Source organism: Oncorhynchus mykiss, chromosome 17 (assembly GCF_013265735.2).
Source record: "Oncorhynchus mykiss isolate Arlee chromosome 17, USDA_OmykA_1.1, whole genome shotgun sequence".
Classification (NCBI taxonomy): domain Eukaryota; kingdom Metazoa; phylum Chordata; class Actinopteri; order Salmoniformes; family Salmonidae; genus Oncorhynchus; species Oncorhynchus mykiss.
In genome coordinates, this window is record NC_048581.1 from 28722996 (window position 1) to 28742479 (window position 19484).

Consider the following 19484-nt stretch of genomic DNA (forward strand, 5'->3'; position numbering starts at 1 on the left):
CTACAATGAATGCAGCCTCCGGAAAAATGGATTCCAGTTTGCAAAGAGTCAAATAAAGTTTGTTCAGAGCCATCGATGTGTCTGCTTGGGGGGAATATATACGGATGTGATTATAATCGAAGAGAATTCCCTTGGTAGATAGTGAGGTCGACATTTGATTGTGAGGAATTCTAAATCAAGTGAACAGAAGGACTTGAGTACCTGTATGTTGTTATGATCACACCACGTCACGTTAACCATGAAGCATACGCCCCCGCCCCTCTTCTTACCAGAAAGATGTTTGTTTCTGTCTGCGCGATGCGTGGAGAAACCAGCTGGCTGCACCGATTCCGATAGCGTCTCTCCAGTGAGCCATGTTTCCGTGAAGCAAAGAACGTTACAGTCTCTGATGTCCCTCTGGAATGCTACCCTTGCTCGGATTTCATCAACCTTGTTGTCAAGAGACTGGACATTGGCGAGAAGAATGCTAGGGAGTGGTGCACGATGTGCCCATCTCCGGAGTCTGACCAGAAGACCGCTCCGTTTCCCCCTTTTACGAAGTCGTTTTTTTGGGTCGCCGGCTGGGATCCATTCCGTTGTCCTGGGTGAAAGGCAGAACACAGGATCCGCTTCGCGAAAGTCATATTCTTGGTCGTACTGATGGTGAGTTGACGCTGCTCTTATGTTCAGTAGTTCTTCTCGACTGTATGTAATGAAACCTAAGATGACCTGGGGTACTAATGTAAGAAATAACACGTAAAAAAAAAAAAAAAAACTGCATAGTTTCCTAGGAACGCGAAGCGAGGCGGCCATCTCTGTCGGCGCCGGAAGTACAAAGTATGACTGTACAAAGTATGACTGTGGCAGTGAGTATTTCCGGAGACATGTTGTACAAAACCCACTGAGTCGATGATGGCTCCGAAAGCCTTTTGGAGTGGGTCTGTGGACTTTTCCATGTGAATATTAAAGTCACCAAAAATGTGAATATTATCTGCTATGACTACTAGGTCCGATAGGAATTCAGGGAACTCCGTGAGGAATGCTGTATATGGCCCATGAGGCCTGTAAATAGTAGCTATGAAAAGTGATTGAGTAGGCTGCATAGATTTCATGACTAGAAGCTCAAAAGACGAAAACATTTTTTTTTTTTTGTAAATTTAAATTTGCTATCGTAAATGTTAGCAACACCTCCGCCTTTGCGGGATGTGCGGGGGATATGGTCACTAGTGTAACCAGGAGGTGAGGCCTCATTTAACACAGTAAATTCATCAGGCTTAAGCCATGTTTCAGTCAGGCCAATAACATCAAGATTACGATCAGTGTTTACCTCATTGACTATAACTGCCTTGGAAGTGAGGGATCAAACATTAAGTAGCCCTATTTGAGATGTGAGGTATCATAATCTTTCAATAATGGCAGGAATGGAGGAGGTCTTTATTCTAGTGAGATTGCTAAGGCGAACACCGCCATGTTTAGTTTTGCCCAACCTAGGTCGAGGCACAGACACGGTCTCAATGGGGATAGCGGAGCTGACTACACTGACTGTGCTAGTGGCAGACTCCACTAAGCTGGCAGGCTGGCTAACAGCCTGCTGCCTGGCCTGCACCCTATTTCATTGTGGAGCTAGGGCTCTGTCTATCTTCGTAGATAAGATGAGAGCACGCCTCCAGCTAGGATGGAGTCCGTCACTCCTCAACAGGCCAGGCTTGGTCCCAGAAAGATGGCCAATTATCTACAAATTCTTTCTTTTGGGTGGGGCAGAAAAAAAGTTTTCAACCAGCGATTGAGTTGTGAGACACTGCTGTAGAGCTCATCACTCCCCCTAACTGGGAGGGGGCCAGAGACAATTACTCAATGCCGACACATCTTTCTAGCTGATTTACACGCTGAAGCTTTGTTGCGCTTGGTGATCTCTGACTGTTTCATCCTAACATCGTTGGTGCCGACGTGGATAACAATATCTCTATACTCGCCAGTTTTAGCTTTAGCCAGCACCATCTTCAGATTAGCCTTAACGTCGGTAGCCCTGCCCCCTGATAAACAGTGTATGATCGCTGGATGATTCGTTTTAAGTCTAATACTGCGGGTAATGGAGTTGCCAATGACTAGGGTTTTCAATTTGTCAGAGCTAATGTTGGGAGGCTTCGCCGTCTCAAACCCCGTAACGGGAGGAGTAGAGACCAGAGAAGGCTCGGCCTCTGACTCAGACTCGCTGCTTAATGTGGAGAACCGGTTGAAAGTTTCTGTCGGCTGAATGAGCGACACCGGTTGAGCGTTCCTACAGCATTTCCCTCCAGAAGCCATGAGAAAGTTGTCTGGCTGCAGGGACCGTGCGAGGGGATTTATACTACTATCTGTACTTACTGGTGGCACAGACGCCGTTTCATCCTTTCCTACACTGAAATGACCCTTGCCTAACAATTGCGTCTGAAGCTGGGCTTGCAGCACAGCTATCCTCGCCGTAAGGCGATCGTTCTCCTGTATATTATTAGTACAGCGACTGCAATTAGAAGGCATCATGTTAATGTTACTACTTAGCTTCGGCTGTTGGAGGTCCTGACGAACCATGTCCAGATAAAGCGTCCGGAGTGAAAAAGTTGAATGAAAAAAAGTTGAGTGGGGGAAAACTTAAAATATAAAACGGTAATTAAAAAGTAAAAACCATATAGCTGTCAGGTAGCAAAGTAAGGTTAGCAACAAAATGCACAGCAGCACGTAAACAAGTTTGCAAGTTGTGACCGGAAATAGGGATCGCATGGGGAAAGGTTGCAGGATTATGTTGTGGTTTACTAGGGAAATACAAGAGGGAGATACAAACACATGTTAACATAAGCATGACTGACAAGCACAGAAGGGATAAATAAATGACATGTATCTCACATGCCGGACTGACAGGAAATTGTATTAAGTCATTTGGCAGCAGTATACAACTTTAACATCAACTAAAAAGGATCTTAATATTAACATTTATACATCTTCAATAATATAAAGTACTCACTTGTCAGTCATGCACAACATGGACAGGCGAACATGAGCTGGCCACCCCATGCATTCACCAGCAGGGATAAGGAAGATTGGAGGGAGAAACTGCTGCTTAAATAGTCAAGGGTGCTAATGAGCAGAATGGAGCAGGTGAGGTGATTGGCAAGGGGGGGCGTGGCCAGAGTAGAGGGGAAACCTGGCTTCTGCCATGAGCCTTTGTAACAAATATAGTGTGACCATCTTTGAATGCATCAATGATATTTTCTCAAACTCTTTCTCAAACCAAATTTGGACTGAATCTGACTTTTAGTCCATGAGAATAACATGTTTTTATGACTATTTTAAGCATTAGCGTCACATAGTCAAAAAATGAATTGTTAATAGTTTCCATTTTGTTTTAAGATATCAATGCCAAACTTATGGCTCTTCGTAGTAATGTCTTTGATGACCTAAAAAGTTTCAAGTTGATAGGCCATTGTGAAGTGGATTTACAAAGGATTTCAATTTCAAAAACTCAGCCATCTCTCAACCAATCCCTTAGCTTTTCTCAAACTAAGTTAAGAGATGGGTCTACATAACGAATTGTATTTGGATTTATGGTTCAGGACAATACGTTTTTCCAAGGTTTTCCAAAATTTCCAAGATGGAGGAAAATCTGTCCTCACGGACAAATTTGTTCAGCATGAGGAAAGACACCTACATTGTCTTCAGAAAGTATTCAATCCCCTTGACTTATTCCACATTTTGTTATGTTACAGCCAAAATTCAAAATGTATTAAATATTTGTTTTTTCCACCCATCTACACACAATACCCCATAATGACGAAGTGAAAACATGTTTTTAGAAATGTTTGCAAATGTATTGATAATGAAATACAGAAATATCTCATTTACATAAGTATTCACACCCCTGAGTCAATACATGTTAGAATCACCTTTGGCAGCGATTACAGCTGTGAGTCTTTCTTGGTAAGTCTCTTAAGAGCTTTTGCACACCTGGATTGTACATTATTACATTATTACTTTAAAGGAAATTTAAGTCGAAACTGTAACTAGGCAACTCAGGAACATTCAATGTCATCTTGGTAACCAACTCCAGTATATACAGTTGAAGTCGGAAGTTTACATACACTTAGTTTGGATTCATAAAAACTTGTTTTTCAACCACTCCACAAATTTCTTGTTAACAAACTAGAGTTTTGGCAAGTCAGTTAGGACATCTACATTGTGCATGACACAATAAATTTTTCCAACAATTATTTACAGACAAAAGTATCTATATCCACAGTAAAACAAGTCCTATATCGACATACCCTGAAAGGCTGCTCAGAAAGGAAGAAGCCGCCATAAAAAGCCAGACTACCATTTGCAACTGCACATGGGGACAAATATCGTACTTTTTGGAGAAATGTCCTCTGGTCTGATGTAACAAAAATAGAACAGTTTGGCCATAATGACCATCGTTATGTTTGGAGGAAAAAGAGGGAGGCTTGCAAGCCGAAGAACACCATCCCAACCGTGAAGCACGGGGTGGTTTGCTGTAGGAGGGACTGGTGCACTTCACAAAATAGATGGCATCATGAGGTAGGAAAATTATGTGGATATATTGAAGCAACATCTCCAGACATCAGTCAGGAAGTTAAAGCTTGGTTGCAAACGGGTCTTCCAAATGGACAATGACCCCAAGCATACTTCCAAAGTTGTGGCAAAATGGCTAGGATTTTACTAGGATTAAATGTCAAGAATATTGAAAAACTGGGTTTAAATGTATTTGGCTAAGGTGTACGTAAACTTCCAACTTCAACTGAAAAGTCCATTTGTCTCACAGTTTCTGTTGGAAAGCAGACTGGTACTCAGTGATGTGTTGTGTTGGATTTGCCAAAACATAACACTTGGTATTCAAGACATGAAGGACATTTATTTGCAGTTTTACTTTAGTGTCTTAGTGCAAACAGGATGCATGTTTTGGAATATTTTTACTCTTTACAGTCTTTCTTCTTTTCCCTGAGCGGTTTCCTTACTCTCCTGCAACTGAGTTAGGAAGGACACCTGTATCTTTGTAGTGACTGGGTGTATTGATACACCATCCAAAGTGTAATTAATAACTTCACCATACTCACAGGGATATTCAATGTCTGCTTTTTAAAATTTCTACTCATCTACCAATAGGTGGCCCTTCTTTGCCAAGCATTGGATAACCTCCCTAGTGTTTGTGGTGTTTGAAATGCACTGCTCAACTGAGTGACCTTACAAATAATTGTATGTGTGGGGTACAGAGATGAGGTAGTAATTCAAAAACATCTTAAACATTATTATTAGTCCACGCAATGTATTATGTGACTTTGTTGAGCAACTTTTTACTACTGAACTTATTTAGGCTTGCCATAACAAAGGGGTTAAATACTTGACTCAAGATATTTCTGCTTTTCATTTTTTATTAATTTGTAAACATTTCTAAAAACATAATTCCACTTTGACGTTGCGGGGTATTGTGTGTAAGCCTGTGACACAAAATCTCAATTTAATCCATTTTAAATTTGGGCTTTAACACTTGAATACTTTCTGAAGGGACTGTACATAAAAAGTTTCAAGACTCTAGGTCAAATGGGGCGGTGGATATGACAATCTGCTTGGCTGTTAACCCCTAATTATTCAATGAGTGTGACCATTGCCAAGTTTATTTCGGTCCCAAAAAATAAATGGAGAAGAAAAACAGCATACAGTATATGCTGCAGTCTTTTTTTTGGCCCAGCACCATTGGATTCATTTTGGATGTGCATATCACTACACATTTTCAAGTCCCTTATGTCTTGGGCTGTGTGTGTCTCAGGAGCAGCAGGTGGTGGTCTTTCAGATGCTGCAGCAGCAGCGGCAGAGGGAGCTACAGCGACTCACGCTAACCGGGGCCCTCACCTCCACCCCCACTTCCCAGTCCCCCAACCTGGGGGCCTCGCCACTGCAGGGTGGCCAGGGAAACCCACTCTTCGGCCTGCAGGATAATGCACTTCACAAGCCCGGGGTGAGTGTCGATATGCAGTTGTTCGAGACTCCTTATTTGAATAGACCATTGTATAGGTCAATTCTTGATCAACTGAAGCTATAAAAAATAAACTGCTTTGTAGGAGGTTGACTTGCTTTGTAACGCTGTTAAACCGGATGATATACTGTAGCTGTACACCTCATCAATGTTGATAAATGTATGTGTGGGCCGAACATCTAAACTCACAGGTCTGTTTTACATGTGTTTGATTTCAGGGGGTGGGAGAGAAGGGCGGAGACAAGAATGGCTGACATGTCATCTTCATGTCTGAACTGTTGCAGCTGTAACAGCAGCTATAACAGGGGAAAGGAAAGTAATTGAGCTGTTCCATCAGAAACTAATGTCACCTTTAATCTCTACCTGAAAGACTCTTGAACTCTCTGTCTTCTATCATCTCTGTCTTTCCCCCTCTTTTATGAATGTATAATGGATTCAATTTAAACGGTTATGTTTTCTTTAATGCATTGAATTCCTTTTATTTGAGGACGTTTTTTTCTTCTAGGTCTGTGTGTGTGTAGGCAGCTTTCAGAGAGCATGAATACAGTGGTCGGTAATTGAATTGCACTAATCTGTTAGCTAGACCAATTGCGTTTGCTCTTGTAGCAGAGCCAGAGACTCTGGAGTCCTGACGGTAAAATGTGGAGAGTATTGGGGTCCAGCATAGAAATTGGACTCTGGTGATCAATTCCAAATCAACCCCTAGCCGCTACTCTCAAGGCACTTCCTGAGATCTGAAATGATTAGATGGGCGTAAACAATATGATGACTATTCCACCTAGCCAATCAGAAGACAAGGTAAATCAATTACCTTGTAACTTTAAACCTATCCAATCCTTTTAGATCTACTGGAGTGCCTATGGGTAGGGCTAAGTGTCGACTTGGAATTTGGGTGTGAGTGTTTTGGGCCAAAGTGTCCTTAGGCCATAACTTTACTGAAGCACTGACCCTCCACTTAAGCAAGTATACCCCTGTGGAACCAATGTATCCCTCCAAACATCCTTGTTGAGGACAAACTGTCTGACACCTCTCTAAACATCAACTGTCTTCCTCAAGGTCTGTCTTCCTTTCATTTTCTTCCCTCCTATATATTGTACAACTATGATATTCCTATTCTATCCTATTAAAATGTCACAGCTACAGGCTGGCATCAAATGATCTGGGGACTGGCATTGACAGTGTAGAATGCTAACTATGCCTCAGTCCACCCCTGAGAATTTAGAGAGAATGTATGATGTTCAATATGTGTGCCACTGCCGAGATTAATCAAACGAAACCAAACATTTGAAAATTGTCAAAGTAAATATGTAAGAAATTCATATTTTTGTTTCCTCAACCCATGTGTACTTTGCTGATATAGAACCTAATAAGGGACATTTGGTACTTACTGTTTCTAGGCTACTTGGAACTGACAAGTTAGTGATTGATTAGTATGAATATTTTGCACTCTATCCTGAAGTGTTAGTGTTTTCTTATTTGTTTCGGTTGTACATATTGTTCTGTTGATGCCCCGGAAAACTAGTTGTTCTTTTAGCAATACTGTATAGTTGTCAATGCCTTAAAATAATGCTAGAGTTACTGAGGAAAATCAACTCACCCTTAACAGCCAAAAGGCAGCTTCTTTTCTCTTATCCATTTCTTAGTCTAGTTTTTGTTCTGGTTACATTTACCGTTATTTCAGATTTAGGTGAAAGCACTCTTTTCAATCTTACCATTTATACTATTGATAGGCAACGGTGATAATGTCAACAATTGTAAAATGAAAATATGTTTATTGGTAAGTCTGAAATCATCTGTAATTGTGTCTTAAGATGCTGCTCAATGTTCTGTTTTTTAGAAGAGCTGACAAGCAACATCCCATGTTAGATGGTATCACTTTACTTTGTCTTAAGATCTATAAAATGCTGTCATAGCAATGACATAGCAGTCATGGTATTTGTGACTATGTTCTTATACAATTGTGACTCAAACTCTTATTGCTTTCATCGGGTCAGTGTTGAATCAATTGTCATCAGCTGACTTTATCTGTTATGATACGACTGCCCATGACATCTGTTACGTCATTCTAGTAACACCATTATGTACAGTATGTCTTACTACTGAGATCATGATGCCAAGTCATACATGTTACCATTCAGAACACATAGGCAACTCGGGAACTCTAATATGTAACTTTCTTTACTGCCTGCTGCATCTACATTCCTGTGTGGCACATAATAACAGGTCCTTCTGTGCTGGGATCAAGCTAATCTATTATCATTGGCCGTTCTCCCAGGTCTTTTAACTCACTGTTAGACTGGAATAATATTTTTCCTTTGTGGTGTTCGTTACTCATCTTATTTGATCATTTCCTAATTTAAATATGGTCGAAGATCATTTCCAAATGTGTATTCGTTTTCTGTTTGCAACCTCGATATTGACCTCCCGTACATGTGATGTCGGTAAGTATTGGAACTGTTCTGTTTTTTTGTAGTTTGTTGTCAGTGAGGAACTTTCAAGCGACTATGTTAGTTGGTAAAATACCGTAGCAACGAGACGATAGGAGAATGTTAACGTTGACAACACATGAGCCTATTCCTCCATATTGACAGGACTTCCGAAAGAGGTCTGCGGTTGAACAAGTACGTCCTTATTGAGTTGTTGTACGATTAAGGTAATAATCTAGGAAAGAACATGTCGAAGAGATTGTTTTTGACTGACAAGAGTACTGCGAAGGAATCTTGAAAGGGAATCTTTCCCATGTTGCACTGGGGCGATTTGGCCCAATGAAATGTAAATCATTTTTTTAAATATACTTTTGTTCTTTTTTATTGTTTGAGTACAAATTGTATACTTAAATGTGTTTGTGTAGAGACACATTCATTTTCTAAGCTTTGAAGTTTGGGTAACCAAGATAATCCATGTTGTTATGTATGTATGTCATTATGTGTATCTGTTATGTATTACAGCATATTTAAGCACCTCTCTCTCAAAGAAGTTTGATGAAAATGGAACTAACTTCTTGGGACATAAAATGCATGAAATGCAGTTAAGTCTCGCAAATCAGTAGCTAAATACCAAGTTAGACTACGCAGAGTTTTTAAATGCATTGTTCTCGAAAAATGTTTTATGAAATTTAAATTGAGCACTGCATCTGAGAAAAGACAAGCATTGTTGTCAATGTACAGTGTATTTGTTTGAGAGAATTAATCAACAATGAATTTGCCAATATTCAGATTTAATGCCCTGTAAAGTATTTTGATATTTTTGTGTAAAAATTAAAAAGGTACAATTAAGACGACTGAACTTTTACTGTCAATAAATGTATTTTACTGAGTTGATTTGCATGTTCTCTTGGTTTCAAAGCTTTATTTACAGACTGCGGCATTGACAAAGTCCTCATTGTGTTGCATCACTTACTTGAAGCAGCCTGTCATAATGCCTTCATGAATCAGTCATAACAGTGTTATGAACAGTCATAACTGAAAGAGAGCGGCTCCCCAGTTGGGCTGGCCTGTGACGCACTGACACATTTTCCAGTCAGAGGAATAAGGCAACCTCACAGAGAGTTACACACAATATAAAATGTTATTTCCAGAGAACATATTTATGAGATGGATGTGATTCTGAGTAATAGCACAAATTAGTAGTTTAGGGAGACAGTTTATGATCCCCCTAGTCCAGGGATGGGTCACTTTGATGAAAGTAGGAGACACAAAAAAATCTGAATTTATCATGAGGGGCTGCAGTTGCTCCCGGGTCTGCGTACCCACATGTCCCTGGCCCAGTCTCTGTCACCGCCAAGGGATGGGTGGAGTTAGCTGCATGAAGTTTAAAAAACTCAAAGCCAGGGGAATCTGTAACAATAACAGTGTCATGAACCAGTCAAAACACTGTAGAAGAAGGAGCAAGTAAGGCAGTATGGTCCCGGCAAAATAAATAGTGGGGGAAGGCCATATCGGCAAAACATGAGCAAAAATGAGTGAATGGACTGGAAAATGGGTGGTATAGCCTACGATCCAAAATGTGATGTGGTTAGATGAGAATACTGACATTTTGCAAAGGCAGAGATGAGTGGCCGACACGGAGACGCTCGCAGACAGTTCTGGCCTAATGGAAATCGCCAAATCTCATGACACTTTTTGGTGTTCTGTGTAACAGGTGTCTCTTTCCATTCACCACTGTTCGGAGGCTGGGAATATTTTACAAGTGGATGAACTTGCACAGGTAGCCGAGTAAAGGAGCCCTTTGAAGTGATTATTTGACAATCAGATGAAAACATCATAACTGGTTGTGTTTATTCCACAATAAAGTTAATACATTAAAAAAATTAAATGACAATTATTTACGACTAGGCCCACAGAAATCCTATTGAATTAATAGGGAATCTATATGTAATTCTATGATCAGGCCCATAAACATGTTTGCACATATAATTAATTCTACTTTCACCCTTGGATAGAGGACTCCTCTTCATATCTGTACCATTGTAGCGTCTGTGACAGCATGGGCAGCGCCATCGAGGCTACAACCCATAGGAATCCCCACCCAGTTGACTAATTTGACTACTTTAAAATGCTGGAAGTATGGTGGAAAGAGACAAACAACAACCTCTCCCTCAATGTGAGCAAGACAAAGGAGCTGATCGTAGACTGCAGGAAAAGGCGGGCCAAACAGGCTGTAGTGGAGCGGGTCGTGAATTTCAAGTTCCTTGGTGTCCACATCACCAACAAATGATCATGGTCCAAACACACCAAGCCAGTTTTGAAGAGGGCATGACAAAACCTTTTCCCCCTCAGGAGACTGAAAAGATTTGGCATGGGTCCCCAGATCCTCAAAAAGTTTGACAGCTGCACCTGTCACGCCCTGATCTGTTTCACCTGTCTTTGTGCTTGTCTCCACCCGCCTCCAGGTGTCGCCCATCTTCACCATCATCCCGTGTATTTATACCTGTGTTCTCTGTTTGTCTGTTGCCAGTTCGTTTTGTTCACAGAACCTACCAGCGTTTTTCCCCTTGCTCCTGTATTAGTTCCTGTTTTCTAGTTTTTCCCGGCTTTGACCCTTCTACCTGTCCTGACCCTGAGCCTGTCTACTCTCCTGTACCTTTTCCTCAGTAATCTGGATTACCGACCTCTGCCTGACCTGACCCTGAGCCTGACTGCCATCCTGTACATTTGCCCCTGTTCTTGTAATAAACATTGTTACTTCGACACAGTCTGCATCTGGGTCTTACCTTAAAACGTGATAGCACCATCGAGAGCATCCTGACCGGTTGCATCACCGCCTGGTATGGCAACTGCTCGGCATCTGACCATAAAATGCTACAGAGGGTAGTGCATACGGCCCAGTACAACACTGGGGCCAAGCTTCCTGCGATCCAGGACCGGTGTCAGAAAATAGTCCATAAAATTGTCAGAGTCTCCAATTACCCAAGTCAGAGACTGTTTTCTCTGATTTTGCACGGCAAGAGGTACCGGAGCACCAAGTGTAGGACCAAAAGTATCCTAGACTTCTACCCCAAGCCATAAGACTGCAATTAATCAAAGAAGACGATCAAACTTGACTATCAAACTTGACCCCCCCTCCATTTGTTTTGTACGCTGCTACTCGCTGTTTATTATCTATGCAGTCACTTCACCCCCTACCTACGTGTACAAATTACCTCAACTCACCTGTACCCCCTCACACTGACTTGGTACTGTACCCCCTGGATGTAGCCTTGTTATTGTTATTTTATTGTGTTACTTTTTATAATTTTTTACTTTAGCTTATTTGGTAAATATGTTCTTAACTATTCTTGAACTGTACTGTTGGTTAAGGGCTTGTCAGTAAGCATTTCACGGTAAGGTCTACACTTCGGGCATGTATTCAGGGCATGTGACAAATACAGTTTGATTTGATTTGAAACCCTCAATGGCACAGCCCTTGCTAAAACAGGCTTATGGCCACTAGAGGCCTCTATCTTCCTCTATGATTGGTGATGGCTGAAGAAATTTGGCTTGTCACCGAAAACCCTCACAAAATTTTACAGATGCACAATTGAGAGCATCCTGTCGGGCTGTATCACCGCCTGGTACGGCAACTGCACCTCCCACAACGGCAAGACTCTCCAGAGGGTGGTGCGGTGTGCACAACGCATCGCCGGGGGCAAACTACCTGCCCTCCATGACACCTACAGCACCCGATGTCACAGGAAGGCCAAAAAAGATAATCAAGGACAACAACCACCCGATCCACTGCCTGTTAACCCCGCTACCATCCAGAAGGCGAGGTCAGTACAGGTGCATCAAAGGTAGGACCGAGAGACTGAAAAAGAGCTTCTATCTCAAAGCTATCACACTGTTAAACAGCCATCACTAACACAGAGAGGCTGCTGCCTACATAGAGACTTGAAATCATTGGACACTTTAAGAAATGGATCACTAGTCACTTTAACTTCTTCGGGATCGGTGTTATATGTATATATTCTTACTCAATTCCTTACTTAGATGTGTGTGTATTAGGTTGCTGTTGTGGAATTGTTAGATTACATGTTAGATATTGCTGCATTGTCCGAATTAGAAGCACAAGCATTTCGCTACACTCGCAATAACATCTGCTAACCATGTGTATGTGACTAATAAAATTTGATTTGTATGGAAGTGGACCTCGCCCTGGGGCGTCTTTTTACATTTATAGGCCAATAGCTTACCTGTCTGTGTTACAAAATATTGCTACAATCATTGTCATTGGCGATATAAACCCATTTGGAAGTTGATACTTGTTGTGGGCGGTCTAACTTGTCTTTTTAATTAATTTTTTTATGTGAAAAGGGTGAAGTGAAAGCTACTGGAGATTGTTTTGTCTGACTTTTCTGAGGAGGCAACCTTACTAAAAACCGGGACGTCAACAAAGACGCTCGCGCGCCGCTTCAGGAAGAATAAACGTGATCATAGGAACAAGGCGTAATGGGACCATATTTGCAGCCGTTACCAATTCAAGCGTATGTATAAACTCAAGGCAAATTCATTTTTTGTAAGTAGGTCGCTTGTGAGATTTGACTGCAAGTGCAGTAGTTATAGAATAACACCTTTTGTCAGCTTTCTGGTGCGATCTGGATTCCAGCCTCTCTGTAAAGCCTCACTAAAATACTTGAAATAGACGATATGAGTATTAAAGTATCATTGTTGACGTGTGTATTTGAATAAAAATATATATAAATCTAGATTCTAACACTTAAAGACTAATTACAAGGCACTGTATAAAATAACAACATGCATGTTGTTCATAGTAGATAAAGGAAGGGCAACTGTTCAAAGAAAACCTCCATAGTCATTAGAGAACACCGTATTCACCCATGGCACAGAACTGCCATTCATATGGTAGTGAATAGGAGGGGTGCGTCACTTGAGTGGGTTGAGTCACTGACGTGGTCTTCCTGTCTGGGTTGGGCCCCCCCTTTTTGGTTGTGCCGTGGCGGAGATCTTTGTGGGCTATACTCGGCCTTGTCTCAGGATGGTAAGTTGGTGGTTGAAGATATCCCTCTAGTGGTATGGGGGCTGTGCTTTGGCAAAGTGGGTGGGGTTATATCCTGCCTGTTTGGCCCTGTCCGGGGGTATCATCGGACGGGGCCACAGTGTCTCCTGACCCCTCCTGTCTCAGCCTCTAGTATTTATGCTGCAGTAGTTTATGTGTCGGGGGGCTAGGGTCAGTCTGTTATATCTGGAGTATTTCTCCTGTCTTATCCGGTGTCCTGTGTGAATTTAAGTATGCTCTCTCTAATTCTCTCTTTCTCTCTCTTTCTTTCTCTCTCTCGGAGGACCTGAGCCCTATGACCATGCCTCAGGACTACCTGGCATGATGACTCATTGCTGTCCCCAGTCCACCTGGCCGTGCTGCTGCTCCAGTTTCAACAGCAGGAGCGGTAGAGATACTCTGAATGATCGGCTATGAAAAGCCAACTGACATTTACTCGAGGTGCTGACCTGTTGCACCCTCGACAACTACTGTGATTATTATTATTTGACCATGCTGGTCATTTATGAACATTTGAACATCTTGGCCATGTTCTGTTATAATCTCCACCGGCACAGCCAGAAGAGGACTGGCCATAACCTGTTTCCTCTCTAGGTTTCTTCCTAAGTGTTGGCCTTTCTAGGGAGTTTTTCCTAGCCACTGTGCTTCTACACCTGCATTGCTTGCTGTTTGGGGTTTTAGGCTGGGTTTCTGTACAGCACTTTGATATATCAGCTGATGTAAGAAGGGCTATATAAATACATTTTAAATGTTAAATTAGTGAAGCAGCATTGTGCCATTACATCTCAATCTTTAATGAAATAGCTAAAGCAAAGTTCCACAGTTATTTTTCAGGTCCACTGAAGAGGCTATTAAATTCCAAGTTACATTATTTTAGTACGTTTTCGTGGGGCTGGGTTGGAACAAAAAAGATTGTCCACCATGGCAGGAGTTCCCAAACTTTTTAAATCAAGCCCCCCTTCCAGCATTGGCGAACATGCCGCGACCCCCCACCTATTTCTATCACAAGCACTGTTCATGACACAAACTGTGTTCAAACTCCTCTTTTTCAAGGAGAGAACTTTTTTTTCTGCAATTCTACACATTTTGTCATGGGGTGCAGATAATTATTTTGCCATTTTAAAGCAAATGTTCTTGTAATTCTATACATTTTGCTATTTCTAATGTGTATTCATCTAATATTGAGTGACTTGATCATTACTACAAAATCTTTGGACTAAAAAACCTAGCTTAAAAACATTAGCTGGGCCTCCCGGGTGGCTGTACTGCAGCGCCAGCATCAGAGTCACTGGGTTCGCGCCCCGGCTCTGTCATAACCGGCCGCGACCGGGAGGTCCGTGGGGCGACGCACAATTGGCCTAGCGTCGTCCGGGTTAGGGAGGGATTGGTCGGTAGGGATCTCCCGATCTCCTTGTCTCATCGCGCACCAGCGACTCATGTGGCGGGCCGGGCGCAGTGCGCGCTAGCCACACATTGGTGCGGCTGGCTTCCGGGTTGGATGCGCGCGGTGTTAAGAAGCAGTACGGGTTGTGTATCGGAGGACGCATCTCTCAGCCTTCGTCTCTCCCGAGACCGTACGGGAGTTGTAGCAATGAGACAAGCTACTACAACAATTGGATACCACGAAATTGGGGAGAAAAAAAACAACAACAAAAAAAAAACATTAGCTGACATGGGCTAGTTGATCTGGACATTTCTGTTATAAATAACTCTCTATGCAATGACTGACATGACAAGAAGAATAAATAAGAATCCAATTTCTAAATGCCACCTTGCGCATTCTACTATTACAACTTTCAAGAGTACATTTAAAAATATATATATATGGGGGGGCTGCTACAGTTTGGGAACCACCAGTGCCAGGATCAACACTTCTGTCATACTAAGCAATACTCGATTATTGTGTGACTAAACTGCTACTTCCTCAGATGCAGTGTTCCGCTCAGATCAATAAGCCAGTTGTTACTGCCAAGATGCCTTTCAGGGGGAAAGTGACTGGAGGCAAATGCTATGTCTGGTGTGCATGTGGACACAGCAAGAAACAGGTGAGTGTTAGGCATTGAATGTTCAAAGTAGAGTACTCTGGCTTAAAATTCCTGCCTGTGCAGAACTCTAGCCTGTACCCTAGTTATTGATGAAAAAACAGGCCGTGTAGCAGAGTTCTAGTTCAAAGCATTGAATGTAAAAAACTAAAAAACTAAAGAAGGGTTAGAACTGATGAGCCAAAATGTATGCAATATTAACCCTTTCCAATTCCATCAGAGGTGATTTATGCCTATATGCTATTTGTAGGTCTTCTACATGAGAATAATGTTTCAGATTGTAATCTGTGCTATAATTTACAAATTAAATCAGTGAAACAATAGTTCTGACAGTCTCGCTACCTCTCTCTCTATTTCTCTCTGTCGCCCTTTCTCTGTCAGCCCTTCTGTGATGGTGCTCACAGGACTCAAGCACCCAGTATCTCTCCACCACACTTCACTCCCGAGAAGGACAGCACCCTTATGCTGTGTGCCTGTAAGCAAACCAAAAATGTACCTTACTGTGATGGCACACATTTCAAGGTCCTCTTCTAGCATCTATTCAGCTCAGTGGAAAAAAAAGTGGTTCAAATGAATAACTTAAAAAATAAATAAAACATATCATGAAGCTGCTAACTTCCTTATACTGTACTGCCTATATTGATTGTTCATAATAAATCACTTGTTGACAAAAAAAATGTATGATAAATGGATAAAGGCATTTATGTTTTGTCACTGTCCATAGGGTAATAAATAACAGCCTACTATTTCAATACACATTGTGTCATTCTTATTTTTTTCCCTTAAACCATGCATTATTTTGAGAAACAGTCAGGCAATGTAGACATTAAAAGAAAACAGTGACTTTTGGCCTACATAGAACAAAGCTCATGTTCATGTTCAAAGGATATCATCAAGGAGCCTGAGCTCAAACTGGAGGCAAGACATGACGCAAGGATAGTGAAATAGGCCTACTGCAACAAATCAAAAAAATATGTTGTATTCATATTTGTCTAACATGCTGGCGTCGGGTAAGTTCATATAGCTGATATATGATGATCGTTATTAAACTAAGTTAATGTGTAACAAAAAAATAATAATAGAACCAAAATGTGACTTCTGCTTTTAACCCAACCCCTCCGAAAAAAAACACAGGTTTTGGAGAGGTGCAGGGTGGCTGCCACACTGAACACTCGGGGAGCTGTTGTTCTGAGGGTCAAGTGCCTTTCTCAGGGGCACAACAGCAGGCAAATGGCATTTAGGAATGTAATGCCAGCAACCAATTGTTGCCAGCTCACTTCCCGACAGATTTTTTCAGTCGGACCTGAGATTCAAACTCGCAACCTTCTGGACATTTCTGTTATAAATAACTGGAAATCGAAATTGCTTCAGTTTTAAGTATTTTGTAAGGAACATTTGTATGAACAATATTTTCCAGTTTACTGGCTCACCTCTCTAACCGCCAGGCTACCTACTTTATGGAAGTGGGCTGCTTCCTGGGCTTGCAACCTGGACTCCGGGGTATATGTAACATAGTAAACGTAATCCGGGATACTCAATTAGTATACATGACATTTCGTATAGTATGTATTAATTTTCAGATATCCATAATCCATTGTGTATGATACTTTACTGATTACAATTCATATATGTTACAAATTTGCTAAACGTTTGATATGTTACGAATTCCAATTTGTTGTAGCTAATGTTAGCTAGGTGGTAACCTAGCTAGGCTTGGAGTTAGGGTCAAGGTTATGAGTTAGGTTAAAGGGTTAAACTAATTCACTTTTCACCCGGTGAAACTCTTTCCAACGGGGTAACCTGGGCCAGATAATCGAATCCCCTCAATGCTGCGCATCTTGGTTGGAGAGAAGCGCATGCAGCGGCTCACGTGACTAATTCCCGGAAGCCACCTCTACATGACCAGCCTTTAGCTACACAAAGTCTCCGCTCGTCCTTATCTCAAGTGAAGCTAACGTTGGTTGTTGATGCCATTTTCATTTTGTTGCTAATTGTCTGTCACTAATATGAATACGTTTAATTTGAAGGCTTTATTTATAAATAACAATATACAGACCACAGAGTAGCAGCCGCAGGCTACTTAATAGCACGCACCCACCCACAACCAAATATGAACACGATCATGTCAGACAGAGTACGCAAATTAGTTTCTGCAACCTTGATACAACCTTGGACATGGCCGATTATTACCGCCCCAAAGGTAAGCAAACGATTAGTCTCAAGGAAGAAGTTTCACATGGTTAACAACAACAAAACACAATCTCTCTTGTGCATGTAAACAAGTTGTCTTTGGTTGCAACGGCAGCCTGCATTCAAATGGTGGGTTACAATGTTGTGAGGTGAGGATTTACTCCTACTCTATAGCATTGGGAGGAAGTGATTTATTGTTATCTGCCGTAATATAATTTTCCATGTTCTTGTTTGCTGACCACACACAGGCATTTGTAGGATGCATTCACAGAATTTGCATATTGGAAATCAGTTTTGCTACCCTAAATCTGAAACTTATCGTTACAGGTCCAGCTCTCCACTCTATCCAGTGAGCCTGTCATCGCTTCCAAAAAGCCTTTCAAGGTGGAGCTTGTTGGGGGAAAGCGTTACTCATGGTGCACTTGTGGACACAGCAAGAAACAGGTGAGGGCACTACAATCATGCTTTACATTGGTCACCATGCACCCATCACTCTACTTTCAATGAAACAGGTTAATTGAACTCTGTCATGTGGAATTGGATCAGATTTGCTTTAGCATACCAACGCAGCAGATTATTCAGTGACACAGAATCTAGCAGCAGTAACTAATTTAGAATTTGAGGTCCTCAATCACTGTCGTGTTTCTCCCATCTTTCTGTCTTAGCCTTTCTGTGATGGAACCCACAAGACTAAAGCCCAGGGCCTGATGCCTCTGCGCTTCATCCCTGAGAAGGACTCCAAAGCTTGGCTGTGTGGCTGCAAGTACACCGCTAACCCACCATACTGCGATGGCACTCACAAGCAGGAATTCATCCAGTCTGCCCTGCTCCCAGAGAACACCGACTCCTGAATGGCTAGGCGCTGAATATGTTTTTGTCCAATTCACTGAGGTGTGGGTCCTCTGAGTTCTGGTCCTGGAGATGTAGGACCAGAATCACTGGTTCAGAAAGTAGCTCTGCACTTGGGTGATCGATGGCAAATAGATTACTTATGTACATATCTGACATACTGTGACATGCTTAGATCTGATGTGAAAAGATCTGTGATTGGTCAAAAGACTGATTAGTGGAAAAAATATCAGAATTGGGCTACCTGTCTAAACGCAGTGTTAGAAACCCCATTAGAGTATAATGGGAAACTCTGGGCTTAGCACTAGCTTTGAACAAATCTCCCATTGTCGTCCATACAAGATTTGCATGACATAAGAGCCCTGTGAACAACTCAATTAAGGATTCATCCTATGATAGGCAATCTGCAAAGTGATACTTATTATGGGGCAATTCCACGATAACAGAATGATGCTGAGATTTCACTTTAAAATGTAAAAACCAATGATTAAAGTTAATCAAACCATTCAACTTTATGCACAATGACTAGTTTTAACAATTTCCACAAAAAAACATTTACTTGGAAGAGTGCAGATGCAAAGTTAGGTAACATAATCAGTTTCTCATTCTTTGCGATCATTGGTTTGTGTTTGCCATACGTTTTAAAGTGAAATCATTCTGTTACCGTGGAATTGCCCTGTGTGTGGTATGCACTGGTGCTTCTGTAAATGTTTGAAATTTGTTATGAAACAGATATTTAAAATTGTAATGATACGCACAAGTATGGTGATGGACTGTTTCTCAAAATCAAGTATTGTAATAGAACACTAAATCATAAGATGAATTGTTTAATATGTATTATTCCCTCCATGCTGTCTGTTGAAATTAAAATGATCAAATACATTTTTTACTTTCTCTTAATTACGGTCACA

The 19484-nt window shown here is 41.5% G+C and overlaps 2 protein-coding genes across 2 annotated transcripts in view; both read left to right on the forward strand.

Annotated features, from left to right (window-relative positions):
• Window positions 1–9313, forward strand: part of LOC110495131 (protein AF-17) — a 35443-nt gene extending 26130 nt beyond the window's left edge. The window contains exons 19-20 of the mRNA XM_036949624.1: window positions 5792–5980; window positions 6217–9313. Coding sequence (XP_036805519.1) covers window positions 5792–5980; window positions 6217–6252 — 225 coding nt within the window. The 3' untranslated portion in view covers window positions 6253–9313. The remainder of the gene's footprint in view (window positions 1–5791; window positions 5981–6216) is intronic.
• An 8035-nt stretch (window positions 9314–17348) lies between these two features.
• LOC110493638 (CDGSH iron-sulfur domain-containing protein 3, mitochondrial) lies at window positions 17349–19455 on the forward strand. The gene is made up of 3 exons (XM_021568023.2): window positions 17349–17734; window positions 18052–18168; window positions 18390–19455. Exons 1-3 carry the CDS (start codon window positions 17645–17647, stop codon window positions 18573–18575), a joined length of 393 nt encoding a protein of 130 aa, XP_021423698.2. The 5' UTR covers window positions 17349–17644; the 3' UTR covers window positions 18576–19455.
• Window positions 19456–19484: the final 29 nt, after the last annotated feature.

Bases quoted from the DNA above. Each gene is read 5' to 3' on its own strand.
- LOC110493638 (XM_021568023.2), top strand. From the start codon at position 17,645: ATGAACACGATCATGTCAGACAGAGTACGCAAATTAGTTTCTGCAACC. The intron at 17,735-18,051 runs GTAAGCAAACGA...TTATCGTTACAG, and splicing joins CGATTATTACCGCCCCAAAG to GTCCAGCTCTCCACTCTATC. The intron at 18,169-18,389 runs GTGAGGGCACTA...TTTCTGTCTTAG, and splicing joins GTGGACACAGCAAGAAACAG to CCTTTCTGTGATGGAACCCA.